At 44.7% G+C, this 18,822-nt stretch overlaps 1 protein-coding gene across 1 annotated transcript; it reads left to right on the top strand.

The window, feature by feature from the left end:
• The first annotated feature begins 11,026 nt into the window (after positions 1 to 11,026).
• Positions 11,027 to 18,448, top strand: LOC133357677 (probable inactive protein kinase DDB_G0270444). Its single transcript, XM_061575767.1, is given in 3 exon segments — positions 11,027 to 11,076; positions 16,515 to 16,828; positions 16,830 to 18,448. Coding segments are annotated over 2 exon segments (1,734 nt in total). The 5' UTR covers positions 11,027 to 11,076; positions 16,515 to 16,543; the 3' UTR covers positions 18,279 to 18,448.
• Positions 18,449 to 18,822: the final 374 nt, after the last annotated feature.

The following is an 18,822-nucleotide window of genomic DNA, read 5'->3' as shown; positions in this document are numbered from 1 at the left end:
CACTCTTTATGTCAATGACTTGGGCACTAACCTGGATCATTCCAGGGTAAATCTGTTTGCAGATGACACGATACTGATGACTGCTGGCCGCTCTCCGGATGATGTGATTGCTAAGCTCCAGAGTGATTTCAACAAACTACAACATCAGCTAGTTGCTCTGAAACTAGTCCTGAATACCTCCAAAACCAAGTTGCTATGCTTCTCACCAGGACAAAAGCAGGAAGTTATTTTTCCCCAATTATATTCCTTAAATAATCATCAAATAGAGCAAGTCAAGATCTATAAGTATCTTGGGGTCATCTTTGATTCAAAACTGAATTTTCAAGATCACATTGATTATATTGGTAAAAAGACAAAATAAAAAATTGGTTTTCTGCATCGACACAAGCACTGCTTCCCCCCTGTTCCGCTTGGAATTGATCAAAGCTACCATACTGCCTCTACTTTATTACTGTGACATCGTATATAAATCAGCCCCCAGTACAAAACTGAAGAAGCTTGACTCAATTTATCACTCGGCCTTAAGATTTGCATTGAACTGCCCATATAGGACCCACCACTGCGATCTCTACATTGGGTCAAACTTAACTTATCTTAATGATCGACGGCTTGTGCATCAGATCTTATTTATTCACGATGTACTTACAAAAAAATGAGCAGACTACCTGCTGGATCTCCTCACTGTTTCGAAGAACAAATGTGACCTGAGGTCTTCGCTCATTTACCAGCTTCACATTCCTTATTGCCATACAAACACTGGAGGAAGGGCCTTTTCTATTGATGCCCCCAGGGTCTGGAATGCTATCGCCAATAAACTGCAACTTGGATCACTACCTGTGAGATCTTCACTCAAAACTGCTCTAGAGGAGTTGTACACCCCTAGCTGCCACTGCTATTCAGAATGGCTTGAAATAAAATGTATCGTTCCGGATGACCGCTGCAAAGTATGATCTTGAGTTTTGATTATAGTGTGCTGATCTTTAAAGTTGTATTGAAACATTTTGATACTGCTGATACTCCAGCTGTTATGGAGTGACTCATGCAGCAAACTATGGCTGCAAAGTTTGGTCATACATGTTATGTATATCGTTTATTGTTAAATTTAAATCACAGTTCCTATGATCACTGTAAAATTATTTTTATAGCTTTATTTTGGTGATTTCGAAAACGTTTTGGTTTAGCCATATTTGTTTGTTGTAGTACAGAGTTACTGATAACTTTAATATAAATTGTCTTATGGTTGTTATTGTTTGACTTGCATCCCACTGGGATTTTTGCACACAGTATTGATATACGGTGCTTTTTCTGGAAGACCTTGCTGTTTTTTCCTGGATTTTTCTGTTGCGTGTAGTCACTTTAAGATGTTTCTTGTTCATGTTTTTGTTTGTTGCGGTTGCACCCGATTCAAGAGCCAAATGGCTCACAGGGCTATACATAATAAATTAACTGAACTGATGTGGAAATGTATCGCAGCCAAATACTCCAAACGCACGGTGATTCTAAATGTGGAAAGAATGACCAGACGCCACCGACGTTAGCTGTGACCTGGAATCGAACGCCGCAGTGGCGGGATGTTAACTCCCTCGTCTTGTATGCAGGAGGTCGCGGGTTAGATCCAGGTACGACCCACTGAACTATGTAGCTCTTTGTCAGAAAGCGACCCGGCTATCACAAATGATAGCTCAATGAAGTGGCTTATGATTGCGTGGCAATTTATAGCAGACAATACTCTTAAACGCACGATTCTCAATATGGAGGGAAAACGGTGGACCCGGAGAAAAATACACGTGATCACAGGGAGAGAGACATACACAAACTCCAAATATACAGCAGGCGTCAGGGTTGGGATCCAACCCACGACCTCCAGCATTCCAAACGAGGTAGTTAATATCGGTGGATAGGAGATGTTAACTGCCTCACCTGGTATGCAGGTGTTAGGGTCGGAATCGAATCCATGACGTCCTGTATACCCAGGCGAGATAGTTAACATATCCTAGCCACCATGATGATGATGAGAGAGACATGCAGACTCTAAATATACAGCAGGCATCGTCAGCATCGGGATCGAACCCACAACCTCCTGTATACGTATGCGAGGTAGTTAACATCTCCGTGCCACCGTGATGATGATGAGAGGGAGAGACACGCAAACTCCAAATATACAGCAGGCATTGTCAGGGTCGGGATCGAACTCACGACCTCCTGTATACCCAGGTGAGGTAGTTAACATCTCCTAGGCACCGTGGCGCCCCTGTTCAAGCTACCCCCGCATGCATGTCCACACACTTCGCTCTGCTGGCGGCGGTACCTCTCGGCCTCCTGCGAGTTCATGTCGATGCTATCGGGGGAGTAGTCAGCATCGAGTAGTCGGCGTCGAGGGCGACGGCGGCCACGGAGGCATGGTCGCTCGACGCACCCATGAGGCCCCCGACGACGCCGATCTGGGCTTGCGGCCGGAGATGGGGGGGGGGGCGTCGGGGGAGAGGATAGGGAGAGTGGGGGGTGAGGGGTGGAGGGGCAAGAGCTGCTCAGAAGATGAATGTGGAAAACCAGGAATCAAGTTAATAAATACATGAATTAGGCACACAGGAGAGCTGCTCTCATCCGCGACCATATCATCCAATGACTCCTGTCATCATCGGGGGCTGTAGGGTTTGTCAAAATCTATCCACAATTTTTTTGTTTCCAATTTTTATTTTATTTTACCAGGTAAGGCCCCACTGAGTTTTGTAGTTCTTTTTCACAAGTGAGCTGGCCACAAATAGCAGCTCAACAAAGTGGCTTATCACTTGGACATTGCCAAATACTCTGATTTTTATTCTAAATGTGGAGGGAAAAAATGCAGAACCGGGAGAAAAATCCACACCACCATGGGGAGAGAGAGACACGCAAACTCCAAATATACAACAGGCGTCAGGTTCAGGATCAAACCCACGGCCTCCTGCATACCAGGCGAGCGAGTTAACATTTCGCCACCGTGGCAACCCCACTGTGGCGCCCATTATCACGGTTGGCTACGTATGGTAGAAAAGAAGTTCAATGTACATACATACTGCCCATAGACTAACACGACTCAGACTCAGCACTGCCCATAGACTCAACATCTCTAAACCTTTAAAAACAGCCTGCCTCAGATTTCCCTCTTTTTCACCTGAAGACGATTGCTTGTATTGGCATCGAAACGTCGTGATTTTTATTTGTTAATTTTTCTATCTACGTGGCTTTACCGAAAGACCCAAAGAATATGATTTTTATTTGTTTAGCGAATGCTTTTACACGCGAATTCTACCCAAAGCACGAGATAAACAAAAATAATGAAATAAATACAAATGTATGTCCATGTTATATTGTGAGTGGATGTCAGCCCACGTAGTCACAGAGCCATTTGACAGCGTCCCTCCTCCTCCAGCACGTGCAAGGCAACAACCAATCCGTCCGGCACGCCCTGACGGACTTCACAGCCGGAGACGATGTGCGCCAAGATTTACTGCTCCCCACATTCACACAGTGGGCTGTCATGTCGACTCCAATGAAATATTGAAACAAATATTTACCCAGAAAAACATAAAATTAGGTTTTCAAGAAAATTTCATTCAGGCCCTACTGCCAATGATTGGCAAATTACTGTTGTAGTAATTTGGTGAGCACATCTGGAGACTTTATATTTTAAATAAAAAAAACAAATAATCATTATTTTATCCAAGTCAAACGGCTCAATTCATGTAGTTGTGTTGGGCATCATTCCGTAGCTGTGTCAATAACAACTGGGGTCCGTGGCTTGCGCAGGGAGCACTGAGAGGCCTTTGGCGAGGCATTCGGAACAAATTCACGTGCGTGTTCGGTGCCTCCATCATTTGTACGTCAACATTTCGACCTTTGGTGCTCTCAACATTTTTAGTGTAAGAATAGATGCTCACGCACACGAGGATTACGGCGTTCAGGAAGACAAGAGAAAATATGACGAAGTTGATGAAAATGATTTAATTGATGGTGATGGTAAACGGATGCTGCTTCTGCTCATGTTACTGTTAATACTGATACTGCTACACCATAATCGACGATAACAGTAACAGCATCCGATAATCGTAATGGATGATCATCATAATACACGTAATTATCTGGGTTATAAGCACAAAAAATATATGATTTCGTGCTCAATGAGCAATGAAACAGTGCTCATCTCCTGTGTACAGCCCAGACCCTGTGGTGTAAATTCTACATTCCTATGGTGGGGTGTCTCTCCATAGGAAAACAACCATTACCTATCCAAGCAAGTGGTATGATTTTTCAGTAGGAGGCTATGTTGCTATTTTACAACAGATTTCTTCCATTTGGGCAATTTTTTGAAGTCAGCACACGCGGCCTACTACTCTTATTTGAATAGAATCACCGGGTTTTTTACGCCCACTGTGATGCAGACGGCACGTTGTATCTCATAGTATTATCGTATTAACCGGGGCAGCCGCTGGTCTCGAACTGCGAGGTTCTGCAGCAATTGGTAAACGTGCCTCCGCTCAGGCCTGTCACTGCCTCAAATTTGCTTAATAATAATCATTCTTTTATGAAGCGCTTGTCATTTCGAAATATCTCCAAGCGTTGCAGTTAAAAAGTACACACGAGTGCAGATACAATCCAATTGAAATACAGTACAAGCCGATGACAAAAATTACTATACTGGCAATGTAGATAAAATCAAGAACTATGATAAGACAATACAAAATTTAAGTACCGTATATACAAAAACCAGGGGCGTAGTTGTCCACGTTAGGGGTGCTGATCGCAGTGGTAGAATACTCGTGAAAGCTACCTGCAGGAGAACTCCTTTACACGCACATTTGGCTTTCTCACTGGCTCCTTGCTGGGCGAACCAGCATGCAGGTGTAGATTTAAATTTAGGCCTGGCGGTTGACAAGGCCTATCTTCCCTCTTGGTTGGCTAAAATGACGACCACCTCCAACAAGGTGGTCGTCATTTTAACCAACCGAGAGGGAAGATAGGCCTTGAACCCAAGAACTCAAAGTCATGAGCCAAGTGATTTACAATTGCATTATCCGGCCACAGTACAGGTGAGTGTAAATCTGTGTTGAGGCTGAGTCATCAGACGACACCGTGAGGAAAGGGAAATCTTCAATGCTTAATTCCCAAAGCCAGGCAGACAACGCACGACCACTTCCACCACAGCTCTAATCTCCAACAACAACCGCTGTTTGCTTGTGCCAGGCTAGGTACACTTTGAGGCCAAATGAAATGTAGAAGGCTCGCTGCTGGAAGGGAGTCACGGGACAGACCCAGGTGCCATGAGTTGACTAACAAAGAAGATTGGCAGGTCGACAATCTGTTTTTATTTTACCAAGTAAGGCCCACTGCGCTATATACTGTAGCTCTTTTTCAGAAGCGACCTGGCCGCAAATGACAGCCTAACGAAGTATATTATTTCGATTTAAAGCTTTCGTGACTGCAGGGATTCATCTTCTTGGTTCTTTCGGTAAAGTCACGTAAAAGTCACGTGACTTTACCGAAAGAACCAAGAAGAAGTATATTATCACGTGGAAATTGATTTCGGCCAAATACTCTAAATTCTTGTTTCTAAATGTGGAGGACAAACCAGAGGACCCGGAATAAAATAAAATCCACGCGACTACGGGGAGAGTAACACGCAAATTACAAACAGACTGGTGTCAGGGTCGGGCTGGAAGCCACGACCTCCTGCATGCCAGGCGAGGGAGTTAACATCTCACCACCGCTGCACACTCTGCTTCACCTCTGCTTAATGGCTCTGTTCTATTGCGAATGCCAATGTCAAGGACTGCTGGCTACGACAAGAGGTCTTCAGGGGAGAGTTCCGATCGTTTTGCTGTTGTTTGTTGTAACTTCCTGACCCACTCCAACTGGACAAGTGTTAAAAAGAGCTTGAAAGCTCATCGGATTCCTCCAGTAAATATGAAGATTCCGATTCTGAGCTTCGTACAGAAGGCTGGGTGGGGTAAGTGTTGCGAGTGCGCGCCTACTGAGGCCGAGGTGGCACACGTGCAGGTCGCGTGGTCCGCACCCCGCCCGGCCGTCTTTGTCTCCCCAGTGTTGATGCTTACACACAGCACCGGGTACTCAGTTAAGGCGAAGTCGACCTTGGGGGAGGCCCAGGACAGGTTCAGATATTCGCCGTCACTGCTATTGGCCGTGAGCGTTAATGAACTTGGCTGGCCGAGCACAACGTCGCTAGAGGCGCAAGTTGCCACGGGGTCCTACAGCAAAGTAGAATAAGCGGCCCCTCACCCGAGGCCCCCACAGCCGCCCCCCTCGCTCACGCTTCCGTAGCCCGCACCACTCACCCCCCAGCGCGGCCCTCACGGCCCCTCCACCCAACCGCGTGACGAACCGCCGCGCGTGCAACGCACCACACACGCGGGGTCTACTGCTGGCCCGTACCTATATACACTATGTTCAACTTCTTTCACACCGTACATGGTGGACACTATGTGTGTGCTGCAAGTTGTGAGTGGTGGAGGTACCTCACTCCGCCTCATCATCTGTGGCGTCTCAGCCCCGTGGCTCGTGGTCACCACAAGCACTGCCGCCATGCCGCCACTTCTCGGCCTGCGGGATACAGTCACCACAGGGCCACGTGGCGCCACAGAAGCACGTGGGCCCAGGAGTGTGACGTATAGACCAGAGGCGACAGGAAGATCAATACGAAGTGGGCGTCGCTAGAGTGACGTCACTTCCTTAGCAACGGTTGTCACTGCCGACGCTTCTTCGTGGGAGTAGGACGCATTCTCTGCGCGCTGGAGCATCGCATTCGTGGTCACACTTTGTCAACATCGCAAAGAAACAACGTCAACACGGTTAAATCACTTGGTAAACCTCGTTGGACAAACATCGGTGACGTTGAACACGTCATTAACATAGTTAACAACGTCTTTGGCAAACGTGCGCATCCGCGACGTCTCTTTCTACCGTTCAAGGCGATATCTTCCGTGAGTACATCCGCACGTGCGCTGTAACAGGATAACATTCATCTGAGACAACATTAATTATACATTATTTAAATTCTTAGGGAAGCCAATCGGCATCAGTGGTTAGGCTAACAGCCAAAACATTCCACCAATGTGCTTTTTAGATACACAAATCCTCTTTATCTATATAAAATGGAAATGTGTGAATATGTGTCTGTTCGAAAATTTTAGCGTACTTCCCAACATGCAATAAACTTGAAATTTGGTATGTGGGTAGCTTCTAGACTGTACACAATGGAAAAAGTGAGCGGTGACGTCACATCTGTGATGTCACCCGCATGCGGCAGCGTCACGCAGTGTGCCTGCTGACGTCACGCAGTGTGCCTGCTGACGTCACGCAGTGTGCCTGCTGACGTCACGCCCCCCCACCCTCTGCGTAGGCCGTGTATTAAGCCAAGACAAGAATCCAAGTCCCGGGCGAAGCCAGCTAGTAAAGCTAGTTGATCTATAAATCGAGTGACAGGAATAACTTGGCCGATTAAAAAAATGCTTCTGCTTGATCAAATAGATGTCAGAGGTCAATCACTGCTCGAACATGTCGACGCTATTAAAAATGTCATAGCTCAATCAATGCTCAATCAACGATCGATCAGATAGACAGACATTGAAATATCATAGCTCGATCACTGCTCGATCACATCGGCACATGTAAGCGGGTGTAACTGCAGCAAGATGTTAACTACCTCGCCTGGTATACAGGAGGTTGTGGGTTCGATCGTGACCCTGATGCCTGGCTCTATACACTTTCAATTCATGAGCTATATATTTCAGTGGGCCTTACCTGGTAAAATGAAAAATAATGAATAGTTTGTAGTTAATTATCAAAATGTCATAGCATGATCAATGCTCGATAACATAGACACGTAATAGAAGTGTCATAGTTCAATCACTGCTTAATCAATGCTTGATCAGATAGACACATTCAAAATTCCATAGCTCGATCACTGCTTTTAACAATGCTCGATAACATCGACAGATGTGTTTAAAATGTCATATCTCGATCACTGCTCGATCACATAGACACAGGGTCGTAAAATGTCATAGCTCGATTAGTACTCGATCATATAGACACATGTATTCAAAATATCATAAATTGATCAATGGCTGATCACATAGTTACATGTATTCTAAATGTCATAGCTCAAACAAGGCCCGATTCCAAAGACGCATGTGTTAAAAATGTCGCGTTACTCAATTAGTGCTCGATCACATAGACACGTATTCGAAATGTCATATCTCGATCACTGTTCAAACACATCAACACGCATAAAAAATGTCATAGCTTGGTTACTGCTCGAACACATCGACACGTATTCAAAATGTCACAGCTCAATCACTACTGACCTGTACATGGTGGACACTGTATGTGCCACAAGTTGTGAGTCGTGGAGTCAGTGGGAAATATTTGACCCGAGCTCATTCGGTCTCATCATCTGTGGCGTCTAGGTGCCGTGGGTACGCAGTTTGCGCAAGCGGCTCCACAAGTGGGGACTTCGGTTCTCCGTCAGGGTTGGGCGTGCCCGCCGTGCGCTTGAACATCGCATCCAGGACCACACTTTGTCAACATTGTTAACAGTTAATTGACTTGGTAATCTTCGTTGACTAACATCGAGGTTTAACACGTCCTTAACATAGTTAACAAAGTCGTTGACAAACGTGAATATCTACAACATCTCTTTGTACCTTCAAGGCGATATCTTACGTGAGTACATTCCCCCACGCATTCTTCGACACGCACTGTGACAGAATGAAATTAATCTACGATAAAATTAATGATAGATTATGTTCATGTTCAGGGAAGTCAATCAGCATAAATGGGAGGGCTGATAGCCAACACATTCCACCAATGGGCCTTTTTGATGCACAAATCCTTTTTTTCGATACGTACATCTTCTGACAGGAACCACTTTACCGATAAAAAAATCACCCCTGCATGATCATTGCTTGATTACGTATTAAAATCATAGCTCGATCATTGATTGATTAATGCTCGCTCACATAGACACATGTAATGGTACCATGGTGGCGAGATGTTAATTACCTTACCTGGTATACGGGAGGTTGTGGGATTAAATCTCTATCCCGACCCTGACACCTGTATATTTAGAGTTTGCATGTTTTCCCCGTGGTCATATGGATTTTTCTCCAGGTCCTGTACTTCTTCCACTTTTAGAAACATGCATTTAGAGCAGGGGTGGGGAACCTTTTTTCTGCCAAGGGCCATTTGGATATTTATAACATAATTTCCGGGCCATACTAAATTATCACCTTAAAAATTAGTCTGTTATATTTGGTCAAACATTTAATTAACTCACCCCTAATGTGATGGATGGAACAGACCAAATGATTTCGCGGGCCTTATACGGCCCGCGGGCCGGACGTTCCCCACCCCTGATTTAGAGTATTTGGCTGCTATACATTTTCATATCATAAGTCACTTTTTTTAGCTCTCATTTGTAGCCAGGCTATCATTTGTGGCCAGGTCGCTTCTCCAAAAGTGTTATATAACTCAGTGGGCCTTATCTGGTAAAATAAAGCGTGTTTTTTTATAGTTGTTAGTTTAACATCAAAATGTCATATCGATCACTGCTCGATCACATAGACACAAGCATTAAAAATGTCATAGGTCAATCACTGTTCGAACAATGCTCAATAACATAGATAGATGTATTTAAAATGTCATATCTCGATTATTGCTCGGTTACAGACTCAAGTTTTTACAATGTAAAAGCACGATCACGCCTCGATCATATAGACACATGTATTAAAAATATCGTAAATTTATCAATTCTTGATCACATAGTCACATGTATTCAAAATGTCATAGCTCAACCAAGGTTCGATTACAAAGACACGTGTATACAAAATGTCATGTAAATCTATCAATGCTCGATCACATAGACGCACAATTTCAAAATGTCAGCTAGGATCACTGCCCGATCATATAGACACATGGATTAAAAATGTCATAACTCAATCACTACTGACCCGTATATGATGGACTATGTTTATGTATGTGCCACAAGTTGTGAGTGATGGAGTCAGTTGGCAACATTTGACCTGAGCTCAGTCATCTTCATCATCTGTGGCATGTAGGCGCCGTGAGTACGCGGTCTCAGCAAGAGGCTCCACAAGTGGTGACTTCGCTTTTCTGTGGGGTCGGGGGTGCTCGTGGTGCGCTTGAGCATCGCATCCAGGACCACACTCCGACAACATCGCAAGGAAACATCGTTAACACAGTTATCTGACTTAGTAGACTTCGTTGACAAACATCAACGAGGTTGAACACGTCATTAACAATCTTAAGAAAGACATCGACAAACGTGAACATGCACGACGTCAAGGCAATGTTTTCCGTGAGTACATTCACCCCTCGCATTTGTCCACATGCACACACACACATGATACATAGATTCCCATGTCACCCTCACACAGACACGCAGAGACGAATGTCCCCCTACAGTCATACGGACGACTGGGGAAACCCTTGTTAGTGTGCTCCTATTGAGGCTGAGGCAGCACACAAGCAGTATTTTTGGTCCGCACTACACCTGGCTGCCTTTTCCTCCCCAGTGCTGATGTTTATACATCGCACTGGGTACTCAGTGAAGTCTTAGTCGAACTTTTCTTGTCCCACGCCCCTGCACGGCCCCCTACGGTCTCTTCCTCCCCAGCCCTGGGTGGGATGGGGGGGGGCATGGGATGGCAGGGGTTGTGGGGTCCACGTGGGGGGGCAGGGGGCAAGGGATGCGGCCCATTGTGCTATTTTGCCGTAGACTTGCGATAGATTACAGTAATTATTCGGAGCGGTATCCACATAGGTTGAGTGAGATATGGGGAGTGACACAGATGGTAAGAGACATGGGGAGTGAGACAGGAAGTGAGACATGATGATGATGGTTACCTTGATGATTGTTGTGGTGGTAATGATGAAAGATGATGGTGGTTGTGATGATGAAGACGGTGATGATGGTTATGGTGGTTATAAACTGTGATGTGATTAGCCTCTCATGTGCTGATGTTATTTTGTTGCAGGGTGGAGAGAAGAGTGAACTTAGGGGAAGTGAGTAACTCCACACACAGACACAAAAAACAAAGAAACATGCACCTGTATACAAAGATCCCTGTATAGCCTTAATAGGCTGTTGAAGCAAGTGATATTAGCGAGTTGCACCGAACTCTAGTCGATGCCCACAGACACTACTGCTCCCAACCACTCATACAGACACTGCACATAGACACATACAAATACCAAAATCTTGCATATAGCCTTGAGCCATTATAGAACCAAGTATTTTTAATGAGCATCTATGAAAGCTGGCACAGTACACGAGGGGTGGGTTTCCAGCACCATAATTGACTGCGTTTGTCTCCCAAGTGTCGATGTTTACACACCGCATCAGGTACTTATTTGAGGCTGAGTGGACCTAGGGAAAGCCCAGCACCGGTTCACATAACAGCAGCCATCATTCGCCACTAAGTGGCGATGACATCACCATGGCGCTTGTTCCAGGCTGGGTGCACTACGAGGCCACGTGAAGTGTCGAAGGCTCGCTCACAGGAGTTTAGGAGACAGACCCAGGTGCCATGGCTTGACCGACTGAGATAACTGGCAGACACACCACCTGTACCCACTACTGTGCCAACTTGCTGCATTTTAGCCATCCGGAGCACCACTTGTGAGCATCCCTCCTGCCCTCCGTTGTCGCTGGAGGGTGACTGCCTTCAACTGCCCAGTAGAATCCTTCACGAGCTTCCTCCATAGTGGCTGATCTTGACACCAGTGGTACTAGTTTTCGGAAAGTCCACTCAGCTCCATATTCTTCTGTACCACATCAGTCCATCTCTTCTCCAGCCTGTGCCACGCCCATTTAGCCCCTTCTATCTGACAAAATAAAAACTGCTTGCACATGTGGTGGCTGAGCATGCAGGCTACATGACCCAGTTAAAGCAGCCATGTCCACCAGAGTAGCTCACTATTGGGAATGTGTCCAGATATTTTAAGGGCTTGTGAGCCCCACAGATAATCCAGCCTGGTTGAACCCAGGATGGATCGTGGGCAGGCCAGCCCGAAAGTTTCAAACTGGTGCAAATGTTTCATTAGAGGGGTCCACGGGAGGGCATGACTGTGGCAAAGAAGACCCAGAGCTATGATGTCTAGTGATAGACAGGTAGATTCCCCACAGCCTTATGCAGCTGATGAAAATATGCCACTTGGCAGATTTGAAGTGAGACCTCTGCTGCCAAACCGGAGTACCCATCTTTGCCCGGGTGAAAAATATATTGAAAAACTTGTCTTTTCTTAAAAACATAACAAATACATACACAAATACTAAGATATTGTGAAAACCCAGTTTTCCGTTTGTCAGTCCATTTGTCCGTCAACAAAATTATAAGAGGCTTGCAGAAGTCCTGAATGAAAAAGTTATAGAAATTGGGGGGTAAATAGTTGATCTAAAAGGTTTCAAAAAATTGTCGACCCCCCCCTCCTCCAAAAATCTTTTCACCCCCCCCCCCGCAGCCAATTATTATTTTGTAGGCATATATACCTACACACCCAACATACAATAGAGTCAGTAGTATCTAGTGACTATAGTAGTACCTACTGACTCTAAAGTAGCACCGAGTGATTCTATATTAGTATCTACTGACTCTTATGTTAGTATCTACTGACTGTATAGTAGTATCTACTGACAGTAGTAGTATCTACTGACTCTACAATAGTCTCTACTGCCTCTATAGTAGTATATACCGACTCTACAGTAGTAACTACTGAATCTACATTATTATCTTAATGACTATAGTAGTAACTACTGACTCTACAGTAGTATCCACTGACTCTATAGTACTATTTCGATTTAAAGCTTTCGTGACTGCAGGGATTCATCTTCTTGGTTCTTTCGGTAAAGTCACGTAGAAGGGAAGTAATAAAATAATAAAAATAAAACATAATAAAACAATTCTCACGACGTTTCGGCCACAACGCAAGCAGCCGTCCTCAGGTGAAAACCAGCCCAATGCATCTCCGACCATGAACACATTTCCAGTGAACTCAAACACGTACGCCAAGCTCTTAAGGCTAATGGTTACTCCGACTACACAATCCGCAAAGCCATCACTCCAACCATCAAGAAGGATCCTGTTGAGGAGCCTTTCAAGACCATCACCTTACCCTACATTGCTGGGGTCACAAAAACGATCTCCAAAATCCTGATAAAACACAAGATCCAGGTCCGATTCAACACAGTACATAAAATCCGTGATCTGGTCCCGTCTGTAAAAGATGTGGTTCCAGACATACAGTACCCTGGCGTCTACAAACTAAGTTGCTTCTGTGGTAGCAGTTACATTGGAGAAACCAAACGACATGTCTCGGACCGCATCCGTGAACATAAAGCAGACTTGAAACATGGTAGGACAAACACCTCAGCCGTGGCAGATCACTGTTACAATTCAGTGGGCTCACATGATATTGACTTCTCCAAGACAGAGGTTCTCTGCAAGCCATCTGGCTACCATGAGAGATTCGTTCATGAGGCGATCCACATATACAAACACAGAGACAATTTCAACCGAGAAGATGGATTCTGGCTTAGCAATCATTGGAAGGACGTAATAAACCATTTCGGATCTTAACTGATTGTGTTCACGTTTACGGTGACTTTCAGACCGCGTTCCACTCACTGGCATGGTGCAGTGTGCAGAGTAATGTATGGTGTCGTAATTGTATAGTAAACATATAGCAGTGTGATACACATTCGGGTGGGTAGAATAATACATAGTGTTATATTAAAATGGATAAGGCAGCAACTGCAGCAGCAGCAGCAAGTGCAGCAGCAGCAGTAACAGCAGCAGCAGCAACTGCAGCAGCAGCAGCAACTGCAGCAGCAGCAGAAACTGCAGCAGCAGCAGCAACTGCAGCAGCAGCAGTAACTGCAGCTTCCTTTGATGCTGTTAATCCTGCATAATGCACATGCATATGCAGTACTAATCACATTCCTGCATTTCCCATAAATATGCTAAATTCCTTTTGATATGCAAATTCCTTTGTCAATGCGCCCAGCTTATATATATGCTCCAAGCTCGTGTGCTGTTTCATTCAGACTCTGTCGCCTCGACGGACCTGGTTTTCACCTGAGGACGGCTGCTTGCGTTGTGGCCGAAACGTCGTGAGAATTGTTTTATTATGTTTTATTTTTATTATTTTATTACTTCCCTTCTACGTGACTTTACCGAAAGAACCAAGAAGATCTATAGTACTATCTACTAAGTGCAGTAGTATCTACTGACTATAGTAGTATCTACTGATTGTACAGTAGTATCTACCGACTCTACAGTAATATCTTCCGACTCTACAGTAGAAACTACTGACTCTACAGTAGTAGCTAGTGACTCTACAGTAGTATCTCATGACCATACAGTAGTATCTACTGAATATAGTAGTATTTACTGACTCTGCAGCAGCACCTACTGACTCTATAGCAGTATCTACTAACTCTACAGTAGTATCTACTGACTCTATAGTAGTATCTAATAATTCTATAGTAGTATCTACGGATTGTCCAGTAGGATCTACCGACTCTACAATAGTAGCTACCGACTCTACAATAGTATCTACCGACTCTAAAGTAGTATCTACTTACTCTACAGTAATATCTATCGACTCTATAGTAGGATCTACCGACTCTACAGTAGTAGCTACCGACTCTACAATAGTATCTACCGACTCTAAAGTAGTATCTACTTACTCTACAGTAATATCTATCGACTCTATAGTAGTATCTACCGACTCGATAGCAGTATCTACCGACTATAGTAGTATCTACCGACTCTACAGTAGTATCTACCAACTCTACAGTATCTTCTTGGTTCTTTCGGTAGTCACGTAGAAGGGAAATAATAAAATAATAAAAATACAACATAATTATTGTTTTATTTTTATTCTTATTTTTATTTCCCTTCTACGTGACTTTACCGAAAGAACCAAGAAGATGAATCCCTGCAGTCACGACAGCTTTAAATCGAAACTCTACAGTAGTATATATCGACTCTTCAGTAGTAAATACACACATTGGGGGGGAGAGGACATCACACTGTTCAGGAATTACTGTGCTGTGGTTACGTGTTTTTTCTCTCCACCTTTTTAATGCGAAGGAGAACCTCCCTCTCTCCGGACGCCGCTCAGCGAGCTCGTGTGCGTTGCTAGGGGCAACCACGAGTCAGCGTTTCTGCACATGCGCAGATGCGTGCTTTGGCGCCACGATCAGCATAATAACAAATTGTTATAAAGTGTGATTTTATTAGTTTACATTTGAGCAAGGGCAAAAACAAATAGCGCTTTTTCATCCAGGAGCTTAGTGTGTTGTATCTGTGTATTTTATTGAAACGTAAACCCAACAGTTTGTCAGTGAAAAGCGTTCCAAGGATAGGCATGCGCAGACAGACATACAGACAAAAAATGACGTTTAGAGGTAAAACTATGTCCCATCTAGGCCCCTGCGTTCACAACCTCTATTATCCCTCACTCCGCACCCCCCACCCCCCCCTTCCTGTGTTCAGTCACATATCCGCTCCTTTTCCCTCCTGGCTCCCCTCCATTGGAATAAATTGCCACTTCACATCAAAATTTGCCACTTCACAACTTTACGAACCATTTTTCATTCCTCCCTTAAGACTCATCTTTTGTAATAGTGTATCACTCTACTAGTTTCTGTCCTCCCATCTTAAAACCTTAACCATCCTCCCTATTCCCTTCTAACCTTGCCCCTCCCTTTCCCTATCATCACACTTCCTTACCATCTTTTCCCCTCCCCAACACTCAAACCCCATCCCTTTTCCCCATCAGCCAATACTATTGTACAATGTATAATTCTTGTAAAGCGCTGGAAAAAAGCGCGATATGAAATCCCAGACAAGAAAATCCTAGATAAGATAAACATCAGGGCTGCCCCTGGCTCTCTGGCCGCTCTGGGTAGTCTCTGGGCTCCAGCGCCCCAGCTCTCCTCTTCTCCTCTCCTCCCCTTCTCTTCTCCTCCTTCCCCTCTAACGTAGCTCACTAATATAATCATTGTATGAATGAGCCAACATATAAGAATCAATAATGTATTGCATAGCTGATTCATGCTTTCTCTTGTGAAACAATCGCCATATTACAAATTTAGCCAGACCTCCATAGCTTTGCCATCAATCCATTCTACTTTTTTGGAGGTAAGGGTAGTTTATGTATTTTTGGCCTCGAGTTTTAGACCTCGTAAACTTAATTGGGCTTTCTCAGCTTAGCCATGAATCTAATGAAGTGCTTTGGAGGAGGGGGTTTCTCTGGCATATGAGTCAACCTCCAGATCTTCCGTCAGGGTTATCATTGTTACATAGGTCTCAAGTCAATTTAGATTCCTGTCTGTGGTGCCAAGTTTGCTTAACAAAAAATATACAGTAAATACGCAAACACCCATTAACTAATCAATTACTGTGCTATGCTCCCTTCCCCATATGACTCCACAGACCATGGCTCAAAGTGGCTGCGCAAGAGGATGATCTGTGCCATAAAATTAGAAGCTGAACGTCAGGTGCAGGAGCTTGAAGTGATCCTGCTGGAGCATCATGCGCAGCAGCGGGCCATGTATCAGAGGGAGCTGCAGGAATTCGAGAACAGCGCCGAGTTGAAGACATTCATCATGCACCACCAGCAGCAGCAACAAAAGACAGAAGAGAAGCAGCAGCCAGAGGTCAACTCGAACAATGGGGATCTGCAGCCTATATGTTATGACAAGAATGTTGAGAACGAGGTGCAGGAGATAGAGAAAGTAGGGGAAGAGAGATGGCATGAAGAGAAAACGAGGGGGTAGGAAGAAACGTAAGAACAAGAAGAAAGTTCTGGAGGAGATAGAGAAACAAGAGGTGCCTAAGAGAGAGGGTATTGCCGGAGAGCTCAAGCAGGAAGAGGTGGAGTTAGGGACAATTGAAGTGCAGATCATTGAGGCGGTGGCCATGGAGGATGGGATGAATGAGGTAGAGGCGAATAAGGTAGAGGTGTTTGAAGGAGATGGCAGGCAGGGATTTGCTAAAGGGGTAGAGCCAAGTGAGGTAGATGGGAATGAAGGAATGGCCAAACAGGAAGTTGCAAAGAAAGTTCAGAATGTTGTGGAGACAAAGAAAGATGTAGAGCATAGCATTCAGAGGAAACGTAGGAATAGAAAGCTACATAGGACCGAGACGAAAGTTCGACAATTGGAAGAGATGAACGAAAACGAGGAGGCTAAGGGAGAGGAGAATGATGCGGAGCCCAAGAAAGAAGTGGAAAAAGAGGTAGAGGAGAATGATGTAGAGGTGGTGGTGATTGAGCTAGATGAATTGGCCAAGCAGGAATTGGCAAAAGAGGTCGAGTCAAATGAGGTAGATTGCAATGAGGGAATGGCCAAACATGAAGTAGCAAAGGAAGTTGAGAATGTTATGGAGACAAAGAAAGAGGGAGAGAATGGTGTTCAGAGGAAACGTAGGAACAGGAAGCTACGTAGGACCGAGACGAAAGTTCGGGAAGTGGAAGAGATAAAGGGAAACGAGGTGGCTAAGGGAGAAGGGAATGATGCAGAGCCCAATCAGGATGTGGTTGAGGTAGAGGTTATTGACGTCGAGGTGATTGTGGCAGTAGCCAAGCAGGAAGTAGTTGAAGTAGGGACGATCGAGGTAGAGATGACCGAGGCAGTGGCCATCGAGGGTGTGGTAAAGGAGGTAGAGGCGAATGAGGTAGAGGTGATTAAGATGGAATTGAAGGAGGTAGTGGCTATTGAAGTAGAGGAGAATGAGGTGATTGAGGTAGAGGTGAATGATATAGAGGCAATAGAGGTAGAGGCAAAAGAGGTAGGGGCTATTGCGTTAGAGGAAAATGAGGTGGAGCTGAAGGAGGTAGAGACAATTGAAGGCGATACAAAGCAGGAAGTGGTGAATGAGGGAGGGAGATGTGAGCAACCTTGGAGGGCGGAGAGAGGTCAGGAAGAGCAGAAGAAGAATGAGATCAAGCACATCGCATCTCCTAATGGGGAGAGAAAGAAGAGTTTCTGGCGATGGGAAATTCAGAGCTTCTTGTGCTGCACATCGCAACTGGAGAAAGATGAGGAAGAGGAGGATGAACAACGAGGAGGAGACAGAGGACAGGAGCACCAAGACCAGGAGCTGAGAAATAAGAAGCAAGAAAAGTGGTGGAGAATGTGCCGATGGAGAAACTGGCATGTTCTCCCAAAGACACTGAGACGTGGAAGCTCAGCTTGATACTCACACACACATGGACACTTTGTACATATCTATGTATATATATCTTTATCTTTCCTTTAAAATATTTTTTTTGTCTGTATGTGTGTGTGGACATATTTTGTGAAGCTTTTAACTGACAAGCTGCTGGGTTTATGTTTCAACAAACTACACACGTACATTTTTTTCGATTTAAAGCTTTCATGACTGCAGGGATTCATCTTCTTGGTTCTTTCGGTAAAGTCACGTAGAAGGGAAGTAATAAAATTATAAAAACAAAACATAATAAAAAATTCTCACGACGTTTCGGCCACAACGCAAGCAGCCGTCCTCAGGTGAAAACAGGTCTGTTGAGGCGACAGCGTCTGAATGAAACAGCACACGTGCTTGGAGCATATATATAAGCTGGGTTGGAAGGGGGGAAAAGGGCACCTTGATGAAAGAATATGCATATCAAGAGGAATTTAGCATATTTATGGGAAATGCAGGTATGTGATTAGTACTACTTATGCCCGTGCATTATGCAGTATTAGCAGCATCAAAGGGAGGGGATATGGGAAATGCA

The sequence above is a fragment of the Lethenteron reissneri genome, chromosome 59 (genome assembly GCF_015708825.2).
Source record: "Lethenteron reissneri isolate LAM-NWPU_2019-01 chromosome 59, ASM1570882v1, whole genome shotgun sequence".
Classification (NCBI taxonomy): domain Eukaryota; kingdom Metazoa; phylum Chordata; class Hyperoartia; order Petromyzontiformes; family Petromyzontidae; genus Lethenteron; species Lethenteron reissneri.
This window is presented reverse-complemented; position numbering and strand designations above follow the sequence as displayed.